Source organism: Lutjanus erythropterus, chromosome 15 (assembly GCF_056507025.1).
Source record: "Lutjanus erythropterus isolate fLutEry1 chromosome 15, fLutEry1.hap2, whole genome shotgun sequence".
Classification (NCBI taxonomy): Eukaryota; Metazoa; Chordata; class Actinopteri; order Lutjaniformes; family Lutjanidae; genus Lutjanus; species Lutjanus erythropterus.
The window spans coordinates 3,077,305-3,104,758 of record NC_139331.1 but is presented as its reverse complement, the minus strand read 5'-3'; the positions used below and the strand labels follow the sequence as shown (position 1 = coordinate 3,104,758).

Genomic DNA, 27,454 nt, shown 5'->3' with positions numbered 1-27,454 from the left:
CTCAGCTGTTAGCTTGTATCTGCCTCAGCATTTGGTGTTAGAAGTTAAAATCTTTATGATCCTAACAAAGTGCAGCAGTGTGCGTAATATACGTCAACATGACGGTTTCTCCCACATTCATGATATCCATCCATCCAAGGCTGAACGAGTCTGAAAAATATCTAATTGTAGTTATTTTGACTGATATTGCAATTGCAATCTGATTTGAAATATTACAGGTAATGATAATTTTAACATCATCATTCTTATACTGATTGGAAAACACTTTAAAATGACTATGGTGTGATTTTTTTGCAGGAATCTGTACCAAATGAAGATGTTTTTTAAGACAGGACATCCCTGCCTCACTACACTCATTCAGTTAAAGTATTTTTGACAGATTTTTCCTTTAACAAATATTGCACCACCTGCGGTTTGAAAATTGCAGAAAGCCATATTGCGATTTAAATAAAATCTGATTAACTGCGCAGCCCTAATCCACACTCTTCCAAACTTTTAATTAGTTAATATCCTCTTCTGTAAAAACACCAGTCAGGAGGTGGAATGGGACACAAAAATTCATAGTTTGGTATGTACCTTGTTTTTGGAGTTACAGTTAAGTATGTTTTCAGTAAAGCACACCATTTATGTGGCTCATTGTCCATTATTCTTACTTACAGCTGCAACAATTAAATTACTAATTGATTCTTTAGTCATTATAAAATTAATCACCAGCTATTTCGACAATCGATTATTGTCATTTTTTAATGAAGAAATGTCAAAATTCTCTGATTTCAGTTTCTTAAATGTGAATATTTTCTGGTTTCTTTACTCCTCTATGACAATAACCTGAATATCTTTACACAGACTTTTTCCACATTTTTCACCATTACAGACCAAACCACTACTTGATTAATAATTGACTAATCCAGAAAAATAACCGATGGATTTACTGATGATGAAATTAATCATTAGTTGCAGCCCTTACTCAAATACTGAGACTGAGTCTGGTCACATATCAGCAGAGAGAAACACTCCTTTATCATTAGTGATTGTTTTGGAGTGGACGTGTAGTGAAAGGCTGCCTGATTGCTGTAACTTCCACTCTGTTTGTCTGGTTCTGCTGATTGAAACATTCAAGGGATGAAATCATAAATGGCATGTTTCCACGTGATTCTGCAGACAAACCCGACTTCAGCTGAACAATGTGGGCTCACAGTTTGACACTAATCTTTGTCCACTTTCACTGTAACAAACCAGGAAAGTGTAAAGCTCCCATACAGCGGAGCAGCAACTGCATGAGCTTGATTAATCGGCCTAACCGGGCTAAGCTGACTGGCTGACACACAACAGCTGGTGCACTGCCAAAATGTCTCAGCTAAAACTTGTGTTCTAAATGTTCTGTTCCACAGGTGTGAGCAGTAGATATAAAGAGACTGTTTTGACAGTTTGGGTCAAAGGGCGTACGGACCAAATAAGCCAGATACCAATCCAGACATCACACGAACACACACACAATTACACCCCTGATATTTGACATATGTTTGATCTTTGTTTAAAGGTTATCAAAAGCCTTTTTAATATATAGTACTCAGTAAGTCACTGGGATAACCTTTCAGGTACCGCTAGTGATTTTCACCATTCACTCATGCAGCTACATTCAGAGACGAAGATCTCCATCTTATGTCTTTCCACAAATGACATGTTGATGCCAGAAAAGATGGGGCAACCGAAGGAGAAGATGGAACGAGGCTGGATGTACACTGATGATTACATTAAGGAACACAAGGGGAAAAGAGCTGTTTGCGCTGGTGCTCTTGTGATGCATTTAATATTTTGCAAATTAGCGAGACAGTATGTTTTTTCACGATCAGCTTGAATCAGAAACACATGTTCGACACATTCAAAGAAACACTAAAAGAACGCTGCATGTCTGGAATCTTTGTGACTCCAGTGGAGTCGCTCCGTGTGAAAGTGTCTTTCGTCAGATGGACAAACAGTTACGTGCTTGTCTCCGCAATGTTACTGCTTTCATTCACAACACAGCTGTACCGACATTTTCCTGAAGCACTTCTTGGTCCTGGCGTGGGAAACCGGTGGTGCAGATTTCCGTGAATATTGATCCTGGCTCCTATTGACACGTGATCACGTGCAAGGAGTGTTCCTGAACATTTCCACTCAGGTGCAATTAAACCACTGCAGCAGAAAAAGGGGGAGCAATGAGATGATTAGAAGAGTGCCAAGGAAAACCCAAACGGTGGAAAATGTTGTGGAAATGTGACATTTCTGTTAGTTTCATTGTTCAGTTTCATGTCAGTGATTATGCAGGTGAATGGAAAATTTGATCAAGCGAAATTATTTAGCTCAAATACTCACAATCAGGTGATTATGTAATAACTGTGACATGGCTTGGTAATACATGGTTTCCACATGTGAACTGGCAGCTGAGGTTTATTTGAAAATCACTTCCTGTCTGGTCATGCAAATGCACACCAGATGGATTAAAAAGCCTCTTCATGCTGCAGTGTGCCCATGTGACTGTAATAAAAGAATGCCAAGTCACTGTTGGGCTGTAGGTTGAAGTACGCCAAAGCACATTAAACTACACTTCTGTATGTTTGCACAGACTGTGTAAAAAGCGAAAAGAGGGAGCAGGCACCAGTATGCCACAAAGCACCAGTTCTCCATCGGAACGTGGTTCCTGGAGTTGTCAGAGACATAATTGAAGGTCATGAATACCACAGCTGACTGATTCCTGGAGCCGCTCTGCACAAACCCTCAGAGGTTCAGTGACCATAATAAAAGTGCGGCCAAGGAGAAAACTCACAGTGTGCTCTTAAGATGTGAAAACACATGCTCAGTGGCTTCACGTTTCTGCACTGCGGCACACATCCTGAGATTGTGAAAAATGTCCTGCAAATTGCACTAATACCACGCAGCCTGAAGCCCCCGAGAACCGAGCTGCTGGAAAATCCCCTTCCTCCTGTTCAATGGCTGGAGGCAACGCAGCAGCCATGCAGCAAAATGAGAGGGATTAAGCTGCTACAAACACACACACACACACACACACACACACTGAGGATGAAGGAGGAGGGGGGTATCTGTAAGAGAGAGGGGACTGTCCCAGAGTTCAGTCAAACAGCAGAGCTCATTTAGTGATTTGTGTGATTTACTTTAGGATCAACACACCCATCCGTCCTTCTGCTGCTGTTATATTCAGTCTAACATGGGAACAAACAATATGTTTTATGACCTGTCAGCTGGTAGAAAAAAGTTAAAAAAACTGTTCATAGTGTGAGCAACATAACACATCACTCTCTCCTGACAACTGGGAACAAACTGTTAGACATTCCAACTGTATCTGTTCAGACTTTTGAGCAAAGTTCTATTCTGTTCCTCCAGACCAGAGGTGTCGAGGTCAGCAAAACTTTGTTTAGGCTATTTTAAACAGTTAAGAGTTGATTCAAGCAGCTGCCTTAAAATAATAACTTTTCTCAACTTTTACCGATTGAAGAAACACTTTTGGTCTGGAACAATGATAAATGAAAATTAAAACGTTGCCATTTCCATACAGTTCTTTGTCAAAGTCACAGGGAGCCACTGGAGAGGGGCAAAAGAGCCACATAGTGCCCCGGAGCTGCAGGCTGCAGACCCCTGCTCTAGACAGTCCCTCCAGGAAGTTGCGATTACAACAATTAACGAAATTCAACCACTGTGACTCTGCAATTTTGTCCAAACTCTGCAACTTTGACCAACAATTTGACCAAACTTTGTTGCTTCCTGTGAGTTCTACCAATCATCGCAGGCCGCCATACAAACATCACACATATACGTCTCAATAAACCGATATTTTGTTTTATTCTTCACTATTTTTTTTTTTTTTAGCATTTATATCTTTTTGTGTTGTCACAGGTACTGAGAAGAACAGAAGGTTTGTTTTTATTATCAACATTTATCAACACTCTGTGCACTTTTCTTTTAGAACTGCTGTTTTGCCTGAGTCTGAGCTCAAATAGATTTGTGGAACACATGTGCACCTCTTTGTCTACAAATAAAACACATTTTGTTTGAGTTTTTGTAATCCTGAGCCTTTTTGGTGAAGTTACTTAGTAAATCTCCCAGGAACAAAATGCCTTTGATTTGCATGAATTCTACAAAAAAATGCAACTTTCTTCTGCAATTTTCACTCGCTCCTGCAATTTTATTGCAAAAAAAAAAAAAAAGCCTAAAAACATCACAACGTGCATTGCAATTGTTTCTAGAAAAGCCATGAAATCAAGCATTTTAGGCTGCAACAATCCTAAAAACAGCCTGCAAAATCCTGAAGGGGCTGTTTTGAACTATTTTAGGACAGCCAAAGATTCTACTTGATTCTAATGATCTAATCTTTTTTAAAAAAAACCACTATTTTCTATAGCATCAATAATAAACTCTTGTAATCAGGATTAAGGAATAAAAAATGTCTCGATGTAGGTGAACTGTTCGAATAGAACAAAGAATATAGAATAGAGATGCATGATATAGATTTTTTTCCACCGATAACCAGTAAATACCTGCTTTAATGGACAATATTGATAAATACTGATAACTAATAATAACATTTTTGTATTTAAAGGAGTTAACATGTCATTTATGCACATCTGAGGTAACAAAGACTGAGTTACAGTGATCAAAGATGGATGATTTAATGTTCCATAACTCTGACAGAACCAAATCTAAATAAAGAACAGTTATGACAGTTCTTAAAATGTTCTTCTCTTTTAGTAAAGTTCATCAAAAAACTTCATAAATATTTTGCATGAGTTCAAATTTCAATGCTTCTGATATCACATGTAAAATCAGACACATCCTGTTGTTTTCTTCTGAAAGTGTAAAAAAAAACAAACAAACAAAAAAAAAACATCCACACCCTCACTGACACATTTGGCTTCAGTCTACACTGTACCAAGTCTCTGTACCAAGTTGACTGTTTCGGCTTGTTGTTGTGATACGATTGTTCCTGGCCTGTGAACAAATACATGTAAATGGGGTAAAGTTTTTTTTTCTAACTTACTCCAAATAGATCATGAACACTTGAGTATAACACAACTCATTGAGATTGGTTGAAAAATAAACCTTATAGTGATTTTATCCAGAAAAACAGCAGCTCCTCTTTTTACATGTTCTTGTTCATGGGTCTGTTTTAAAAGCACCAATACATCAGCCACTCTGACGCACAATCCACACACCAATGCAGGTTCTATGTACACGGGTCTACAGCAACAACAGTGTGTTGCACTTCTTCTTTTCTGTGGTCATTGATGGATCACAAACCAACTTTAAAGGTGCATAACTCCATCTACTGTATCATGTAGATGCTGCCATTGTTAAGTCAATTAAAGCAATTTGGCTTCATATTATCATCTCTATTCATCAGAGTAATATACAGTATTATCACCTCTATTTACTATTATCAGGATGATAATCTATGTGCATCCCTAATGTTCCTGAACACACAACAAAGGATGTATGTAGTCAGTGGATATCCACATTTAATCCTACAGTATATCAAACAACAGTCCATAATAGTATGATTAAGATAGTGTGAAAATATCTGTAGCTACAGATATATTGATTTATGCTGTCTGTGATTATCACAAATATAATAAAATACGGCCTAGCAGAGAGCACTGCCTTACAAAAAAAACACTATTACAGGACAATAGTGAAAGCTGAAAAAGAGAAAGTCCGACACCGGCCCCACAGGCCACTAAACCCCTAAATTTAGGTGGCCAAAGTAAAGTTTTGGTAGCCAAAATGTAAACTTAAGTAAAAACAATTCAGAAAAGGCAATTTAACTCAGCTTAACACGCGTTCCTTAACTGTTTCACTTGTGTTGTTGAAAAATGTCCTCAGATGTGTCAGATTCAACTTAAAGTCCTGCTTCCTTTTATTTCTAAATTTCTGTTGTTGTTCTGTTTTTTTCATAGTCCACCTTTTGTGTGTCTGGTTCTTCTGTGAGCATTGTGTTAGCAGTGTGACTAGGCTCACTAAAGCCAGACTTTGGTAGACCCGACATATCTGGGGAATATGGGATGTGTGTGAACCTGTAACACTGTGATGGTGAAGGCTCACAGTATGAGGATACAACTTGTTGGCCACAGGGGGCCACCTACGTGAAATATTGGGTGGCCACTGAGTCACCTTTTGTGGCCCCTGATAAAATAGTAGCATAACAGCAGCTCAAGCAGAGAAGATTTGTGAAGGCAAAGAACTGACTCACTGTCAGTTACAGAGCAATACATCTACCTGAAGTTAGTCTGCTAGCATTAGCTAACAACAACTAGCTAGTGAACAGAAATGATGTGAGATCATGTGATCATATGTGAATGAACAGTAGAGGGTTACCATGGACACCAAGGCTGGATGTAACTATTCTCCATGAATCATTTCTGAGCCCTTCAGTCCTTCAGTGTTTGAAATAAAAGCTGTGGAGAACAGGAAGCAGTGACTGGCTGTAAACCACTTCTCAGTTACTTTGCACTTCCCAGGCAGAACTAAAGTTCTTTGAACGTAATCAAATTGTTAGGGAAATAAGGAAGCACTGCTGATGGCTGCATCAAGTTCAGCCATGGTGGACTCTGAGAAAGCTGAGGAACATGAGCTGAAAGGTTGCATTCAGTTCCCTTATTGATCATACCTCTCACAGTATGAGGTATGATCAGGATGTTTCAACTGGTTCCCACAGAATATTAGTTTATCTGCATATAAATCTACAAAACTGCAGTGTTTCAGGCAAAAATATAGATCTTAACACACAATACTCTGTTCTGTTAACTGTAATTTGTTCCATTAGGACCTACTGTGCATATTACTGTGAAATAAAAGAAGGAGATTATGAGATAAAAAGTAATAATTATGAAATAAAAAGGCGTAATTATGAAATAGAAAGTCCAAAGTATGGAATAAAAAGTCCAAATTATGAGAAGAGTCAGATTTCTGCAATAAAAGTCAATTTTTTTATCTAATTTCTTTCCCATAGAAAATCCATTTCAAAAGTCACAATTCTGAGATAAAAACAGATAAAACATTGAAATTATGGGGTTAAAAAGTCAAAATTAAAAAAAAAAAAATCACAATTATGAGGTAAAGAGTCAAAATGAGACGACAAGTCAGAATTACAAGAAAAAATGTTGAAATTATGAGACAGTCAAATTTATGTGAAAGAAAATAATATCCCAGTTGTAAATCAAATTTATGGGATAAAAAGTCAAAATCATGAGATAAAAATTGAGATTAAGAGATAAAAAGAGATATTAAGTCATAATTATGAGATAAAACATTGGAAATTATAATATAACAAGTCAAACTTCTGAGATAAAATGTAAAAATTCTGAGATAAAAAGTCAAAATTCTGAGCTAAAAAGTTGAAATAATGAGCTACAAAGTCAAAACAAAAAAACAAACAAACAAAAAAAAACTGGGAATATTTTTGTCTGGAGGAATTGGGCTTCCATCGATGTGACCTTTGATTAGGAGCTAAATAAGATCATCTGCCACAGCCCACAGTTTCACCCTTGAGATGTTCAGACTGAGTAACTGGGTGTAATTTAACACACACACACACACACACACACACACACACACACACACACACACACACACACAGTTTGGGTGTCTGAATGTTACGTCTGAATGAATATTAATCTGAAAATCTGCACTTCAATTTCAATAACTTTCAATAAACTTTTTAATTAGAGATCAACTTTTTTTTTTAATCATTTCTTCTTTCAGACTTTTGTGTATCTGCTGATAGAGTGCCAAACTGATACAGTACATTTAAAATATATATTTATATTATTATTTTTAACCAGCTGAATATTACAAACCCTGTATGGATGTGATATGACTGCTATAGTTGTTGTCTGGCCTGAATTTGGTGTATGGGACACAGGGTCTTAATACATTCTGTGGTATCGACTGGGGCAAAGACTCAGTGTTGATTCTGGTATTTTTAGCGGAACAACCCTACTTTTAATATGAGAAAATATCAATGCATTTCCAAAGCTCAAACATCTTTAAAAAATAGTTTGAACGGTCTGGACTGTTTCCGAGGTCAAGAACAGACTTTTCAGCCAAGATGGATGAGAAGTGCTGAAGTGCTCAGAAAAACTGAAATTTAAACTTTTGATTGACTTCTGATGCGACTGAAAGTTCAACAACAGCTACTAAATGGAGCTTGTGGTGAAACTTCTTTGCCAGCAGTTTCTTTTTCTTTTCTCGCCAACAGACTCACAAGTTCCAGACAAAGGAAGCTGAAGTTGACATCACATTTACTAAGAATTGCTAAATGGTTTAGTCAGCCATGTGGAAACTGAGTTTACACAATTTCAGCCTACAACTGGAATTTTCTCCCCCCCCCCCCCGGTGATATCCATGGTATTTAGATAGTTTTGGCTTGATTCATCAACAGGTCAACAGAGCTGTGTGCCTGACAATCACAGAACTGAAAAATGACATCTAACAAAAGTCAGTTTCAAGAACCTACCCTGAATAACTCACACTTCCTCATTCACTAGTAGTAGTTTAATTTGGAACTACTCAAGAAATAGGAATGAATCCTATGAAAAATGCTGACAATGACCTGACTGTATTCTCCAAACCTGAGCAAGAAAAAAGTATCTCTGGGGATTGTTTGTCACTTGGGTCAAAAAGAACATTCCCAAACATCTGCATGCACTGGGTAGACTAACATCTTAAAAACTGTGGTGTCATGTTTGCACGAGTTCATAAATGATGTTGCATGCTGACATTTTTGAGGACAGCAGAGTCGGTGCAAGTTAGACATCTGCATCATCTGCTCTTTTCTTATTTCTCACTGTGCAGAGAAACAAAAGTCACTTGGTATGTTCACAACAAGACAATTAGACTCATGGCAGCAATTTATTCAACCACTTAAACACCAAACCTCAAAAATACAAACTTCCAACTTCCACATGAAGACACTTAATGTCCATGTCACACTAAAACTAACTGAGAGATTCAGTCAGTCATGACTGTAAACTGTAGTTAGTATTAGAACTGACCAATAGATCAATAATATATTGTGATTTAAGATTAGATATCATGATAGATTTTAGATATCCTGATATTGTGACATGATATAAGTATCGTCTTTTCCTGTTTTTAAAGGATGTGTTACTGTAAAGTGATGTTATTTACTGAACTTACAAGACTCTTGCCTTTGCTCACTTAGTCACTTAGTCTCCACCCACGCTAGTCAGCACGAGAAATATTAGTCATTTAAAATATCTATCAATACTTCATTCATGCATGATGCCAGTTATCTGTTGCCTCTAAGATTTTATGCAGCTGCCTGCCTCTAGTCGGGGCTGCGGCTCTGTCAGACGCCAGCCCATCTCGCCCAGCGTGTGGCGTGTGGATCGCCGTGGCAACCCCAGATGTTTATATCAGGAAAGTTGGACACATGAATGTAGACTGTGACAGAATAAGCTGATATATATTCACTCGACTGGAGAAACATGTGACCACATTAAGCACATACACAGACATAAACCTGCAAGCAGAGCTGCTGCTGCTACTAGCACTGCTAACGTTAGCCACACTGTGTGTCAGGCTGGCAGCTAATGTTAGCTCTGGGTCCTTTACCTGAAGACACTGTGACTCTCTTCAGTCTGAAAGGTGAAGCGTTTATTGAGTTGTTGTTATTTTTTGTACATTAATGTGTAAGGTTTGTATTGCACAGCACAAAGTAACGCGAATTTCAGCTGCATTTAAAGTACGATTTGGCGATTGTGATTAATACAATCTTAGTACACACAGTATTTTTTTCGGACAGAGTTTAACATTATAAATTAATAAATTCTGATATAATTTGCAATATTAGAGGGAATGCTAATTTTTACATCGTTATTCTCCTTCTCATTTCAAACATATCATTATGGTGCGATTTTTGCAAGGATCTGTACCAAACAAAGATATTTTTTCATAATTTAGTAAAAATGTGATGTGCAGACCAGGACATTCCTGCAACACGACGATGTTTAATTTAAAATGGTAGCTTGCTTGCCGTAGCCATATTGTGACTTCGATAAAATTTCAATTAATTGTTCAGCCCTATAAGAATCCATCTACACAGGCTGTAAGCTATGTACTTGTGTCCCAACAACACTGGTTTGGACCAATCAGGAAGTACAGGCAGCTACAGACATGGTTTATCGTAACTGTAGGTGTAACACAGCGAGAACCAACTGTTCAAAAACAATGGCGGCTCCTTTGCAGATGCTGTTATAGCATCAGTCACATCACAACTGGAGAGTATTAAATAAAAAAATTGTCTTTGCTTTTCTTCTGACTGTTTTTAGCATGACTTTGACTACGTCATATAGTTTGTTGATCTGATTGGTTGAAGTTTGCCCATGACAGACGGTGATAGACAGATGGTTCATCCATCCAATCATCTGCTCAGTGTTTTTTGACAGCACCTGCCCCTCCCAGATGATTTATCGTGTTAACTGTGGAGTAACTGATAAGCAATAACATGATCAATGGTCAACTGGTTGGGAGTGAGCATTACTACAGTGCAATATCAAATGTGATTATAAGGACCTTAAGGTGGCTATCTAGCTTGAATCTTTTCATCATTTCCCAGAGTAATCTTCGGCCAAAGACTGATGAGGAGAGAGAAGTGTAGCTCCTCTTTGGCATTTTATCAGCCTTAAATCCTGCATACATGCACGTGATAGCAGAGTACGGTATCAGCGAGTGGAAAACCATCCTCGCGATAGAGCATTTCTGCTCCGTCAGCACAAAGCTGTGACTAGCTACCCTCCCGACACACTCACAACTCCTCAAGACTCTGTAAGTGAATGAAAATTGTGGTTGATGTTTCCTCTCCTGTCTACAACTTTGATTAGACTCATAATTCCAAGTATGAGGGCAGAGTTTGAGGACAGAATGACAGCTTGTATCTCATCTGTTAATGTAAAGGTTCAGAGACCCAGAAATGGTATCCAGGACAGCCCTAAATAAAATGCTTCTTTTCCAAAAACTCCAGACGTTTTTGGAGACTACTAAAGGATGTGTGGGAACCCTGGTTTACATCATTTTGACAGTGAGAGCAGAGTGAGTCAATCTCTGTCTGCTCACCTGGACGCTGAGCTTCAGTCTCAGCCCGGGCCAATGTAGAGGGGCTATTCAGCTCACATCTGAACTTTTCATTTCCTTTCATGGGGGTTGGGGGGTTAGGGAGTTTGGGGGAGGGGGGGCATGCTCAGCAAACAGCTGCTAAACATATTTCCTGGACCACAGAAGACTTATCGGACCACAATGCTTCTTTACCGGAGCTCTGCCCACAGAGAAAAATGAGAACGCTCTGGAGACAGAGCGACTAGAAAGCCTCTCAGGGGGAGGACTGAGCCTTAAGACCCAGCTGATGCACACAGATATCAGGTACCAGCCGTAAACTCTGAACACATTTCTACTTTACTCTGCAATAACAAAAACAGACAAAAAGGAAGTAAATCCTGATCCCTTCTTATGTAGAATTTCTCACAATAAACAGGCTGAAATCTCATCGTGTCAAACAGAACTGCAACGATTAGCTGATTAATCGATTAGTTGTCAATTACTGAATTGATACCCAACTACTTTGATGATTGATTTTTTTTTATTTTAATTTTATTTTGAAGAGAAAAAAAATCCAAATTCTCTTATTTCAGCCACTAAAATGTGAATATTTTCTGGTTTCTTTACTCCTCTCTGACAGTAAACTGAATATCTTTGGGTTGTGGACAAAACAAGACATTTGAAGACATTGTCTTGGACTAAAGTAAATGGTGATCAACATTTTTCACCACATTTTATGAACCAAACAAATGATCAGTTGTTCATTAAATGGTATTTGCAACCCTAGTGTCAAAGGAAATAGATGAAATAATAAAAAGACAGAAAATGTACCAACTAGGCTGAGCCGCCATCCTCTCCATGTAGTCCTTGGCGAGTTCGAGGGCCCCAGCCCTGTGGGGGTACAGCAGGCAGAACATGGACAGCACGCCCAGGTTGTTCCCGTACACCTCGTTCCAGCGGGCGCTGAACTCCGCGGGGCTCCAGGGGGGCAGGTACTCCTCAGGGTGCTCCAGCATGGTTTCACCGGCCTCACGGATCCTCCTCGCCATGTCCCGGTGACTCCCCGTGGCCGCGTACTGCATCTCCTCCACGTCACCCCGGTTGAAGTACAGCATGGGATGACCATTGTAGTTGCCTCCCATGAAGGGGATTCCTCCACTGGGGTCCACTTCCGCCACCGCCGGAGCAAGCAGGGGCCACAGCAGATTTATGAAGAAGACTGTGGGGGCCCCGCGGGTGTGGGTTCTCATCGTCTCATAAGTAAAGGGACCGTGGCATAGCCGAAGGAGCTCAGCTGAGAGGGAGAAGTGGGGGGAAAAGAAGGATTTGAGAAAGCCAGCCCATATTCTGCACAGCCTTTTCTTACAAAAGCCCTGCATTCCTTGAATAATGAGATACAGCTGTAGTCCTGATGATGCAGGCTTTCCATACTGGTGTAGGTCATTATTGAGCTGCACAGTCAAAAAATAATCACAGTACAGTCCGACAATGAAGGAGTCATTCTTAGTTAAACTGAGTTTACATTTCCTGGTACGCTGTGTAAACCATAAATAAATACAGAATTCAACAATTTGCAGAAACTTTGATCTATATTCAGTTGAATAGAGTACAAAGACAAGACATTTAATGTTCAAACTAATTAACATTATCGTTTTTTGTAAATACACGTCGTGACACATCAGCTTTTCTTTAAACAACACTCAGTCTTTGTGAACTGATGACAATAATTGTTGAAGTTTTGAAAGTTGTCGTAGTTTGTGCTTCATAATGCACCACACATTTTCAATGGGAGACAGGTCTGGACTGCAGAGAGGTCAGTCTAGTACCTGAACTCTTTTACTACGAAGACACACTGTTGGAACTAGGGCTGCAGCTATCGAATATTTTAGTAATCGAGTATTCTACTGAAAATTACATCGATTAATCGAGTAATCGGATAAAACATATTTTTGTTTAGTTAAAGAGCAATTATAAATATACATGAGAAAATAAGACATTTCACCTAATAATGAACCATTGGTTTCCTTTTTTAGACAATCAATGTCTTTATTTTTAGATGCACATTGTTTAAAAACCCTGAACTTACACCAGCTGACCAAATTCACTGCCTTCACTCAAAAAACTAAGGATCTTACCAAGAAATTTTCTTATTTCTAACCTAAAAATGTCATTACACCTGATAACACACATCACTTAAAAGGTTAGGTGTTTTTCCCACGTGTTTCAATTGAACTTTCATTTGTGTCAAGCACATTTTAAGTTCTAGTTAAGTTTTAAGTTAAAGTCTTGATAAGATTTTGAGTTTTTGCAGTGCTCAAAATAAAATTATGATACCTGCTGTACTGGAGCACATTAGGCACCAGTGCTACTTGATGTTTTATCCATCAATGACTACTGAGCTAAAATTGAGAACTACCCAGTTAGCTTTATAATGTTTTTATTTTTCACCCTCATCACTCTACAGCGCTGTGTTTTTACAGATTAAATAAAGCCTGTATGAAAGGCACGTTAGCCACGCATCGACAGTAGTCATAATTAATAGAAACCTAGTCCTCCGCAGGGCTAACGTTATGTTAGCAAGGTACAGTAACGTTAATCTCATTAATTAATGCAACGTGTCCAGCTTGAAATGCTCCCACACTTTTGACATTTTCTGCCTTTTCTTTGTGCCTTTCTCTTCGCTTTCGTCGCCTTCTTCGTCGTTACCTCTACATCCATGGTTAAAACCGAACATATCCGCCGCCTCTTTCTTCTTCTTTTACGTGCGTGACGTCAGCGCGTTGTGCCGCATTAAAAGTAGTCCGGGCGAAATACCATGCTTTGAGCTGGCAAAATTAAACGATTCCTCGAGGCAGAGAAAATTCCTCGATCATTTTTTGTAATCGAGTTACTCGAATTATTCGAGGAATCGTTTCAGCCCTAGTTGGAACACGTGTCCAATGTGTCTTAGCATTGTCTCACTGAAATAAGCAAAGACGTCTCTGAAAAAGACGTCTGGATGGCAGTATATGTTGCTCTAAAATCTGTGTGTACCTTTCAGCATCAGTGCTGCAAGATGTTGGCATTTGAACTTTGCACTAGTGACAAACTGGATGCTCCATCTCCACTTTAACCCAGAGGACTAAACGTCCATGATTTGTGAAAACAATCTGACATGTGAACTCATTAGACTACAGCACACTTTTCCACTTTGTGTCAGTCCATCTCAGATGAGCTCAGGTCCAGAGAAGTCTGCAGTGTTCCTGGATGTTGTTGATATATGTCTTTCTCTTTGCATGGTAGAGTCTTAACTTGCATTTGTAGATGCAGAGTCAAACTGTGTTTACTGACAACGATTTTCCAAAGTGTTCCTGAGCTCATGTAGTATCCTTTATACAATGATGTGGGTTTTTAATGCAGTTTTAATGCAGTGCTTCCCCTTATGTGCTGAGATTTCTCTGGATTCTCTGAATCTTTTAATAATATTATAGATTGATGATGGTGAAATCTCTAAATTCCTGCAGTTTTGTTTTGAGAGACATCCTTAAATTGTTGGGACTATTTGCCCACGCAGTTTTTCAAAGGGGTGACCCTCACCCCATCTTTGCTTGCTATTGACTGAACCTTTTGAGGACACGCTTAATTTAAACTTCCACAGTCTTTCGTTGCTCCTATCCCAACTTTGTTTTAAAAGTGTTACAGGCATCAAATGCCCTCTGCTAATTCTACACTTACTATATCCACAGAACAGCCAAATGTGGAGGTTGTGTTGCACCTCTGCACACTGTGTTACCCAATATTCCCTTCCCAAGATTTATTTCTGAGTGGCTGTTGTCAGACAAGTCTAGCCATGCACACCCAGATGGCCAGACGAGCGAGCAGGCCTGGAGGTCATAAATGGCCCATTACTGCAGTAACATTACTCTGGTCTAGTGAAACAACCTCTAAACCAAAGTGCTGCGCTTCACAGAAACACAGGAGCTGGCCCAGCGGCTCCGCTCCGAACATGAGAGTAAATTCCATGACCTTAGTGGAGCTCTTGGCAAAGGCCTGGTGGAAAAGCCTTTGGTAGTGATTTAAACGGCGTCTAGACTGGAGTCCAGTCTGCAGCAGTGAGCTGTCCAGGGTGTGCATGTATTAAGAGTTGTGTTTGATTAACAAGGAAAAGCTCGAGTTGGTGAACAAAATGTTGCCTCTCTCCTGACGTGAAGTTTGACATTTGACCTGAGGAGGAGTCACATTCCTCTGAGGTGATGAAGATGAGGGCAGTGGCCAAGACAAAACCATCAAGACAACTTGGGACTAATTTATCACACTAGAGCTGGAAATGTATCAGCAGCCAAGGGACGCCTATAAGCCTGAATTAGACTGATAGGATAAGTTAGACTGACTTGCACTGAGCTATGTCTCTACATTCAGTGAATGACATTTGAGACAGCCCAGTATCTTGGCAGTTTGTGAAACAGTCACAAAATGTAATCTAGACATACCAGATTTCATATTGATTAAAGATTCGACACAAATTTTTCATGTTAATCAGCACGACTTTCAAAGTAAAAAGGATGAACGTATTATAAAGAGTGAGAAAGAGTGAAAAAGGGAGGAGACTGGGGTGGACTGGAGGGTCAAACACAGGACAAACCAGGGTACGGTTCCCCTGTGAGACCAAAAGTCAATATTGATCGTATAAAGGAAGTAGTTACTTTAACCCAAACTATGATCGTGTTCCTAAACCAAGTAGATTTGGTGCCTAAACCTACCCAAGACCTTTCTTTTGAAAGTCTAACAGAATGTTACACAGAGTAGTGTTTCCCAATGTTTATTTCTAAGGACACACTTTTTAAAAACGAAAAACCATCCTGACCCGATTCATTATAGGCCTTATAATAACCTAAGAAAAAAAAGAAAAGAAACAAACTATAAATAAGCTAAAAAAAAAAAAAATTGCTGATCTAGTTGGATAATTTACTTTTCTTCTTTGGAGTTTAGAAAAAACCATACACACTTTTAAAATACTTTATTATAGATGTACTTCACATAAATCTGCAGAATTTCCTCCATAGTCTTTTTTTTTAATTGGTGACCCAAATAAAATCTCCTGTGACCCAGGAAATGACTGACATAGAGTATTTTGGAAGTCACGCTGTCATGAAAAAAAATGGAAAATTCATTCCCATGTACACAAATCTAATAGATTTAATTTTGTGACTATTTCACAAACTTTTTTAGTCATCTATAATAGCATCACTGTAATGAGTTTTTATGAGTATTTATAGCCAAGGCTGTAGCTGACATTTCAGAAATACTACCATAATAATTTATTATTATGTAATGTGATGATTTATTATTACTCTGCAATAATTTATCACACAAAACTGCCAAACATGCAGGTTCCAGCCTTTCAAATGTGAGGATTTACTACTTTGCTCTGTTTTATCTCATTTGATATGAAATATCTTTGGGTTTCAGACTGTTGATCCAACACAAGAAGACTTTTAAGGTCATGTCTTTGGGCTCTGGAAAGTTTTGATGTTGTTTTTCTTTCCTACATATTTTCCTTTCATTTCATAGACTTAGTGATTGGTTAATCAATCAGTAGGACAGTTAACAGATTGGTGGAAAACAACTTTAAATTGCAGCCTTAAGATTATACATTTCAAACGAAAGGTGTAAATGTGGAGGTTTCAAAGCTGTCTCCACAAAGCCAGGAATAAAATTCTAGGGGATAAATTTTAATTCAAGGAGGATGGAGGATCAATGAGGATCAAGCCTCAATATTTTATAAGTATTACCTGTCATTTTAGATAACTGGCACTGGAACAATCCTAACAAGAAGTAAGGTGTTGTACAAGGAGCTCTAGTTCATTATTCACGGATTTTTTCATGTTTTTTAAATTTTTTCCTTCATGTTAGCTACTGATCGGTTTTAAATGTGTCTGTGCTAATCAGTTGCAGACATTACTCATGTTGTAGTACTTGTATTGTTACTGGTACTGAGTCATTTTATAGTATGTAGTATTACAGCTGGGGATGTAACAACAAGCCTATCAAGTATTGTGATGCCCCCCCCCCCCCAAAAAAAGGTACCTTGATTAGAGCTACAACAATTAATCGATTATTAAATTAACTGCCAACTACTTTGATAATCGATTAATCATTTAAGTCTTCTTTTTTTTAGGGCTGAACAATGAATTGAAATCACAGATGGTCTAAGGCAATTTTCAAATTGCAGGTGTTGCATTATTGTTAAAGGAGAAATATGGCACAAATTATCATTTTATTTTAAAGACTGTTGTGTTGTATGGCCTAAATTTGATATCACAGTATAGTTCAGACGGTGTTTTACGGACTAACAAAATAAACCTGACCCTCAATCTACATTAGGGACTGAATTTTCAGTTTTGGGTGAACTATCCCTTTAAGAAAACATATTTATTGGGCACAGATCCCTGTAATAATCACACCTTATTCATTTTTCTCAATGAAATTATTAAATCTCTAATATCACTAATCAAATTACAATTGTCAAAATAATCACAATTAGATATTTTTTTCAAAATCGTTCAGCCCTACGTTTTTTTTTTTTTTTGAAGTTGTCATTTTTCTCTATTTTTGTTGATTTTTTAGTGCTGTGGATTTTTTTGTACTTTGAATTTATGGTATCCTTATCCAGCATTGTCCTATTTTTGCAGGAACTTCTAATTTATAGCAAAAAAAGACTAAAAACTAATGTAAACTTAAAGTAAGATTTAGGCTCTTTACTAGCTACTTCTAAGTTCTGATAAAGTTACTTTAAAAAAATGAAGTTTTATTCAAATAAATGATAAATAAATGATCTGTAGGTCAAGCTTGTGTTATAAGAAGGTAGAGGTTTTACATTGTCAGTGTTGTAGCTCTTCCCACAGAAGGCAGTCCTCCCTCTGCTGACACTGATGACTCTTCTGCTAAATGAGAATAAGATCCTACTTTTACTTTTTCAGACTAACTTTTCTTTCATTAAGTCTCTGAACTTTATCAAGAAGTCTCCCAACACAAGTCTGCGTCTCTTCTACTTTCAGAAAGCTCCGTCCACCGAACCTTCCAGTAAATTCTAACAGTAATATCACTTATCGATGGTATTGATGATCCAAATCTGCGCACAAAAGTCGCCTTGTTCCTGTCGACCACCGAACAGACCTGAGAGCAGTGAAGGAGGTGGGCAATAAAAGCGTTTACGTTACCTGTCAGAAGTCCGTGTTCCCGCCGTCACAACCGTCATTTCTCCCCGTCAGGACAGAAGGCTTTGATAAAGATTATCAATGCTGCTGAAAAGTTGGTTTTAAAGACGAAACCAAGTCGGAGAGCGGAGGGAAAGAATGTGTGCGCGCGGAGGGAGCGTCATGCTGGCGAGTGAGGAGGGGCGGCTGGGAAAGAGAGGCTTAAAGGAGACCAGCTAATGAACCAAGTGGCTCAGTGCCCTCCTCCTCCTCCTCCTCCTCCTCCTCCTCCCACCAGGCTGGTTAGCAGGTACTCAACACACAGCTACAGACTGTCCACGCTGGAGACTAGAGCTGAACATTTCAAAATATACAACTTATTTTTTTTTACTGATGTATCAGTTGTGATATGATCATTTTTACATCATTATTCTAATTTTCATTGAAAGAAAGATGTGATTTTGTGCAGGGATAGAAGCAACTACTTACAAATACTCAAATTACTGTGATTAGGTAGTTTTTTTGGGGTACTTCTACTTTTATGAGTACATTTTCAAGTGTGTACTTTTACTTGTACCTAAGTATGCACTGCAACATGTAGTGTACTTAGTTACTTTTAAAATCATAGTTGAGTACTGAGTATAATTTGGATTAATGTCCAAATCTTTCATCTGCATTTTTGTAGCCAATCAGGTGATCTGATCACGAACAGGCCAATGAAAACAAAGAAAAACAACATATGACAACATACAAACACAAAGCAAACATCTGGAGTAAAGATGTTAACGGTTAAGCATTCATTGATTATTTGCTGTTAAGAATTTAACTCATCAGAATGTAAAAATTGCACCTCATCTGACATTGTTTTCTCCGACAGAGCTGTTTGCAGCTATTCTTAGACTTAAAATGAGGAAAAAATGACCCCCCACCCCCCCCCAAAAAAATTAAAAAAATAAAATTTATTAATGACAATTGATTAATAGTATTTTCAACTATCGGTGCAGGAAAACATACAAAATTTGCAGCCCTAGTCTGGAGAGGTGACTGTGACATCAACAGTTAAAAGTAACTAATACTCTGAGTAGTTTTTGTGCTGAATATTTTGTACTTTTACTTAAGTATATGTCTAACACCAGTGCTTTTACTTGTAATTGAGTAATATTTTACCAATGTAAACAGTACTTGCATTTGAGTACAGATTTTCAGGACTCCTTCCATCATTGTTTTTGTACCAGACCATGTAGAACTGCAATTATTTGTTGATTTATCAATTAATTGATTAGTTGACAACCACAGTTTGAATTATGGAGGAGCAAAGTGGAGCTCAGCTCCCCTGAAAAGGACATAAGCTGCCCTGAAAGTTTACTTTGAGACATTTAAGGGGAGCTCTAAAACATGATGTTCCTGAGATAAATAATATTAGTACAAATATGCCAATGTTGTGCGTTTATTCACTCTTTACATTACAATTTCTGAACATTGACATCATCTTGGGTTTTGTGAAACACTGATTAATATTTTTTCTGACAATTTATGGAGTAAACGAGTGACCCTTCTCTAAACCCCACCTCCAAACAGCAACTGTCCAATCATAGATCAGTGACTGTACCTGGGGTTGTCAAGCTTTTGATTTTTCTGCACGTTGGCGTCTTTTTCATTGTCTCTCAAAAACATGAAACACAAGAGCACATGTGTGGTGACTGGATTAAACTCTGTCTTCATCTGCTCTAATATAAGCTGTGAACATTAGCATGTCTGGCTAACTAACACTAGCTTACTAGCTACAGTAAATTCACCTCCAGACAAACTTGTTAGATCTCACTGCATCTGCATTTGTTCTGTGGGGGTTTGAGGAGGAGGATGTGGACTGATGAAGAATCAAAGTGGATCGACAACAATGCATCTCACTCTGGCTTGCTGTCTCAGGTCTAAGCCGAGTTAGCTTAGCTTATCCCAGCTGTTGTCCTGTGCCAATCGCAGTTCGGCTGTTCAGGCTGGGTGACCTGTCTCAAGGTCCACTGCACCAATTGAGTCCCTGCGCTTCATTTCCACATGTTAATGAGTGTATTTCTGTCATCTATCATGTAGATATACCTGCTTTAGCCTCAGTCTGTTAGCATTAACATTATATCATGTATGCAGCTGTCAGGTAACTTTACATTAACACTTTAACAGAGTTCTTGTTTTAAAACATGTCAGATGGAAACATTAAAACGTCAGCTGGAGACTTCTCAGCTGACTCAAGTTGAGTTAGCATTAGCATTAGCTTACATCAGCCAACTACACTTTTGACATCTGCTTGAGTCATTATTTTAGCCATCACAATCCACCGTCATCATCAGCTAGAAATGAGAAATGAGAATGTTTACTTCTCTAAAGAATCAGTGACCTCATGTTTCAAAAGTTAATCCCTTTTTCAATGTTAAATCTGCCACCTTTATCACTGTAAACTGCATAAATGCAGTGTGAGAATAAAAAGCATGGCAGCCATAGCAACAGTAACTAAGGAAGGCAGTGCTTAGCCAAGGGTCAACTAATCCATTAAAAATAAAAATGATTGACAGATTAATTGATAAATGACAGCACGTCTCTGCAGCAACACAATCAGTTTACACACAATTTGTTGTTGGGTTCTTATCAAATGTGGCATAGTAGTACTGGAGTTTTATATATGTATATGTGTGCATGTGTGTGTGTGTGTGTGTGTGTGTATGTGTGTGTGTGTGTGTGTGTGTGTGTGTGTGTGTAAATAAAAACATGAGATAAGAGAGAAGTAAATATATATTTTTGTGTAAATAATGAGATAATGGAGAAGGACTAGGATTTAAATAAGTGTTTGCTTCTTTATCCTTCTTCAGTGACCTTGTCCAGGTTTTCTGTTCTTTCTGTTTTTATGTTCTTATTCTTAACATAATTTTGATGTTTTAGTGTTTACTTTCTTTTTGACATGTTCAGAATTAAAGTCTATCTATCTGTCTTAAGCCATAAGACTGCTTCAAAAATCCACCAGCATCAATATTGGATCAGGTTATGTAGAGTAAGGAGTTTTGCTTGCTCCGCTAATTATGTTTCCGTAACTTATATATAAAACCTTTTTTTCTACTTAGTGAGTTTTAGTTAAGTAAAGTGAGCAGGTCACTTGACAGCGACAGTGTTTTGTTTTAATTTAAAACTTGAGTCTGACTCAATTTACCATTATCCAATCATTATTACATGTGGCCACAGCGAGCACTGTGCCAAAATAATTTAATAATGTATATTCTCTTTCACAGTGGCGGACTCAGACTGTCTGAGGGGCTGGGGCGAAAAAACTTAAAAAGGCCACCTGATAAATGTGAAGGGGCAACAGCACACCAAAACCTGATGCATTTAAGGTGAACCAGTTCTAATCCCTGGTTTAGATGAAACTTGTTTTATTACATGTCTTAAAGTACAATTACTATTTCTGTAATAAAACACAGAGAATGATAAAATATTAAACCATTTACAAGCATGTAGAAGCCAACTAATTTTCTAGCATGAAGGGCAGCCCTCTGTGTATGGCACTGCATGCATTTTATCTACCGAAAGGGCACCCTGAAGGGCACTTCATCATGTTTTATCTACCCAGGGGCAACTAAGAGGGGACTTTTGCTGTGTTTTGTGTCAAACATGGGGCTGTTTCTGTATATTTGTTCTTAATATCTGCCACCGGGACAGATTCTCTTTGAAATCAGATGAAACAAGCCTGTTTTTACTTTTTCCCAGGCAGAGTTACAGTGAGGACTACATTAGCCAGTTAAAAAAGGATTTTAAGAAATGTTGTCTGGTGGACAGAAAGGTTTTGTCTCTTTTTCTTGCTGGCTTTACTTAACTTTAAAAGTCCCATATGTCCTTGAACATGATGCAACATGTAAAATAAACAGAAAACTAGATCCTCAAAATTGAACCTGACTATCGAGGACAAATCACATATCACTCCCCTCTGATATAAACTCAGGTACCAGGTTAAAAGGTCCACCTATCTATAACTAATGCAGTCAACTCTCTTTAACTGTTTTAGAAAGGCGTTGATTCACCTTTATGCTCTTTCTGGAGGCTGTAGTTCATGGTGTTGTTGTAGACTAAGGACATGAAGAGGAAATATTGCAGAGTTGTATTAGGATGTATTATTTTGAGCTTTGTGAACGTGTAATAAAATGGCAACTGGGTGTAGTTCAGGATAAGAAGCCTCTCTTGAATGAGCCTCTGAGGGACTAAATATGGCAGCTCTGTTATCAGTTATTCTTGTAGCACGTCATTTTTGAGGGTTCTCAAAGGAGCCAAAATCATAAAACGTGAAGTAATAATGAATCAACACGCTCAACTCCCACATGCTTGTATGTGCGCTGAATCCTCAAAAACAAGCAAACAAACCACATCAGTGGGACTTCAGTCCAATTTTAGGATTAATTAATGCACAGATGTTTCAGTCTGACGTCCTCCCTCAGAGGACAACCTGGTACCAGTGTTTCAAACACATAAAGGTGTGTTCAGGGTTTGGTTACATGCTCTGGACAGGAACAATGTAACCAGAATAAAAATATTACTTATCTGTAGATAAGGCAGAACATTGTTTATACTGTATCATTGTCCATGATGTGTCTTCAAACAGTAATAAGGGTCAGAAAACCAGCCATGCAGGATCCTTTTAACATGAACATGTGTAAAATCTGTACAGGATACGATTGTTTTCACAAAAGTAAAGTAAGTAAGTAAAATAAAACATGAGTAAAATTAAACATAATACATATTTTAATTGTGAAAAATACAGTTTTGCTTATCGTCCCACTTACACAAATTTAACACAAATTTATTTAGCTAACAGGCTCAAACCTCAGTCACAACATCATGTGTTCCTTTTTCAAGGAGCTGTTATCACCTATTCTTGAGAACTGGGACAAATCATGTCCTATCAAAAAACTACTACTACTACTAACACTCTCATTTCTTTTCTTGGTGAAAATGTAATTTAGAAAATGTTTTGGTCTGCTTTAATTTTGTCTATTTCTAAATTTGCTCTGTGCGTCTGTGTGTCTTATCCCAGACAAGACTTCACAATTTGTTTGCAGTTATGAATTCTTTGTGTCCGCACCAGCGGCAGCACAGCCAATCAGTGTCCTCGCAGGGACTACTGGCAGCTACAGACGTGGTTTCAAGTGTCCATGGAAATGACTTGTCTCAAACAAGCAATGGCGGCTCCTGAAGAGGTTAGCATAGATACTGTGATAGCATCAGTTATATCAGAACTGGAGAGTATTTCTTCATTGAAAGAAGAGCAAGGAACAACACTGAAGTCTTTTATGGATAGAAAAGATGTTTTCTTCTTCCAGCCAGCTTTGGTTCAGTGAATAGGTCCAATTGGTTGAAGTTAGCCCGTGTTACACGTTACAGATAGCTCATCCAATCACCTGACAAGTGTTTTTCAGCAAGAGCGCCCACCCTTTTCCAAACAGTTTCTATGGACGGCCTCCCAGATGGTTCTGTGTAACAAACCATCTGACTTGTCAGGTTAACTCACTACGACTGTGCTGTGAAGTGAAAAACTTTAACACTGTGTCGACTCCGTAAGACGTCAACGTCTACATTCAATAAAAAATGTAGTCACTGAGAGGTTGGCCTGTTATAAGGTTTGATAGCCAAGAGTTTGATCTTTTAAAATATATTTTCCTAGCATGACTGAAGAATAAAAAATACAGTTTTGACCCAATTCTCATTTTAGTTTAAAATAGTCATTAATAAACTACATTTAAAGAAATTCTTGCCATTATGTTGGAGACTTCTATATTTTGTGTTGCAGATAACTACTAAAGTTATCATGCTTATCAACCAGCTAGCCTCAGTTCATAATGTCTCAGAATACTACTTAGTACCTCAAGAGGCATTAATGAGCCTCTGTAGTGTCCAGTTTGCCTTCAGTCCAACATGAGAGGATGAAGAAGTAGCACTCTCAGTGGGCAAGACACCACGTTTAGCTGCAAAGAAAGAAGTGATAGAAGTTGATGCAAAAAAGAGTTAACATTGGTGTTGCTTTCCATAAATGAAGACAGCTCTTGGTAAATAAAAGGATGAAGTCTGATGCTGGTAAACAAACAGATGTCACTGCTAACTTTGGGTATTTAGCGATGACTTTAAGGTAACTGTATAACGTTACAGTGTTAACATGTTTGCTAAGTTAGCTGTTTGTTGAAAGACGGAAAGACCTACTGACCTCTAGCTGTTTCCTGTGACAGCAGTCAACGCCCCAACTGTCTGGTGATATGTTGCCCCAAATTTGTTTGGAGTATGAATTTTGACAGGTGTTGAATTCTTACATGTAGATCCTTTAAACCTGTAGCCCAATGTGTGTACTGTACAGGTCTTAATGTGTTGTAGTTTGCAAAGAAAACTCACAGAGAGAAACTCATATTAAGAAAATTGTATAACATTTTATTTAATCGACAGTACTTCAACACTAGAACACAGAACTGAACTTTCCCTGTGTTCTCAAGAACTTAAGACCACAAATGAATCCAACATAAGGCAAATGTGCATGTCAAATTTTCCAGGTTGGATGAGAAAAGAAGAGTACAATCACAACAGCTGTATGCATAAAACACTTGCACACACAGCACAAGTAATAATTCACTTTGGATGACCAATCTCACATACATGCTGACACTTGTATGCTGCTCATTGTTGAGATATTCTCTCTTCATTAGTGAGATGATGGTCATCTTTAAGGAACACTTTTGACATTTGGGAAATCTTCTTGTTTGATCACTTACTCAGAGCCAGATAAGAGGATTGAAACCAGTGTCATCATTGTGTGGTTAGCATAGCTCCAGGATGTTTAGGCTAGCATAGCACAAAGACTAAAGCCCTGAATATACTCCCAGATGGACAGGGTCACAGACAGTCAGCTGCAGACACCGTGGAAATGCAGTAGTTCAGATTTCACCCTCTGATGATGAAATTTGCACCATGTGAACCCTCATGTACTCGCTGATGTCTTAAGTATGATTTCAGCTTGAAAGAAACAGGCTGGCAAACTACCGAGCCAAGAAGTTAGTCTGGCTCCATCAAAAGTACTCAAAGAGCTATTTGTGACTAACAGCACCCACATGCAGTAACCATACACAGTAGGGCTGATGCTTTTTCTTTGAAATTCAAGCTACAGGTCAGTGTGTAACTGTCTCTCTGAAACTATCATTCACAGTGCCTTAGTGCAAGAGGCCAACCTTGTACTCCAGTGGGAAGGCGTTTGTAAAATGCCCCTTAGCAAACAGGGCTACTGTTGTTCCCTTAGCTAACAAGATGGAGTAAACTAGCTAACTGTGCTGAACAGATGACACCAAAACATCTGTGAAGTAAAAAAAAAAAATGTATTTGGCACTGAAGAGTCATGGAAAAAGACTTTTGATCAAATTATTCAAACTAATTATTTGTTAGCTGTCATTTGTTTGAATTTGACTTTCTGAGAAAGTGACGCCCTACCATGTAGAATTTACATCTTAATCTTTGTGGCCAAATCCAAAACGGAAACCACTGAAGACCTCCCTAAACATAACTTATAAATCAATTTTCAAAATAAAGGAAGGAAGAACACGGAGGAAGTTCAAACTTGACCTGAACTTACCTGTAATTGGACCTGAGCCAAAATGCGCTGGAACTGACATACTGACATGCTGACCAAAGACCTGGAAATGGGACAGGACCACACCCACACTCAATAAGATAAATTTGGACCTGACTTTGGACCTGCTGTCAGTTACTATGAACCAACCCGACCAGGAAAGACCTCTAGTTTGCACACAGTCTAACTTTGCTGTCAAAACTTCAGTAACTCTTGATGTTGTTGCACCATGTCTGCCCAAGCTGATTCTACAGAATTTTACACATTCTACACATTTTTGACGGATTCTGCGTTAAGCTGCACAACGTAGATAGAGTGGGCAGGAAGCCAGACACAAAAAACCCACAGAGAAACCGTTCAATTTTCAAAATAAAAGACCCTGTGCAGATTCTCGATCATGACTACAGACAAAAAAGTAAGCTATTTAATGTTAATGTGGTGCTCTTATCCATAGAAGAAACACAAAAAGCATGCAAAGAGGACTAAATCTACAAAATCTGAACATGAAAATAATCGGTCGGGCAAAAGATTCAGCTGCTGAAACACTTCTGGACATGCAGCTGTATTGAGGACAGATTAAAACTGTGGTGCAGATGTGCCATCCCCAGTGAAATCAATGAGTTAAAGCCTGAATATACTTCCAAACTGATGTGCAAGCAGATGGCTGCAAACATCATGGCCACGTAGTAGTTATGTTTACATTACTTTTTGAAATCTGCTTACAGGAGCGCTTCACACATGCGCAGTAACTATTCTCAACAAATTGGAGGTATACAGATGTCTGCAAAAATATTGTGCTTAGATCCTCTCACATGAAACTGATGTTATCTGGACCGTGGCAGACGCTCGTGTAATTAAGTAAAAAAGTATAATTTCAGCTTTAGTTCTAAGCTAAGCTAAACATTTCCCAGATGCACAGAGATGAACAGGAAATCAATCTTCTTTGACTTGACAGGAACGAGGCAAACTTCCAAAGATTTCTCCCAAACCCAGTGTTCCTTAAATATTATGGCACAACTTGTCTATGCACACCGACAAAGTAACCATTCAGAGGTCGGCTAAAGCATATCTCAGTCTGGTACTGCATATGAATGAAGCACAAGTAGTCCACATTTTTACACAATCACTCAAAAAGCACATGTCACTGTTGCACCAAAAAATAATACAGAGAACATCTAGCATAGTCTTCATCATCCATTATTATTATCATTATTATTAGTAGTAGTATTATTAAGTGTTTCCCAAAGTTGTGTTATTTGAAACAGCCAACACAAAGGACAGCATTGTGCCAGTTCTTTAGCAACAATGACCTGAAGATTAACACCCTCTACGAAACTGACACGGGGGAAACATTAGACCTTAAACCTCATGTTAAGGTTACTAAAATGCATACAGTAAAACTATATTTTTTAAAAAAGTAGACTTCACAATAACAGTGTTATACAGAAATACTGACACAATGATTCCAAAGGGATTTCAGGGGGCAAAACACACTGTGACCATCTGGTGTATCACCATCTTGAGGTAATCACTTCAGGGG

At 38.3% G+C, this 27,454-nt stretch overlaps 1 protein-coding gene across 1 annotated transcript in view; it reads right to left on the bottom strand.

The window, feature by feature from the left end:
- The window catches only part of dse (dermatan sulfate epimerase), a 38,756-nt gene extending 20,281 nt beyond the window's left edge, over positions 1–18,475 (bottom strand). The window contains exons 1-2 of the mRNA XM_084737932.1: positions 18,306–18,475; positions 11,938–12,400 (exon numbers count right to left, since the gene is read on the bottom strand). Of these exons, the coding sequence (XP_084594058.1) occupies positions 11,938–12,356 (419 nt within the window). The 5' untranslated portion in view covers positions 12,357–12,400; positions 18,306–18,475. The remainder of the gene's footprint in view (positions 1–11,937; positions 12,401–18,305) is intronic.
- Positions 18,476–27,454: the final 8,979 nt, after the last annotated feature.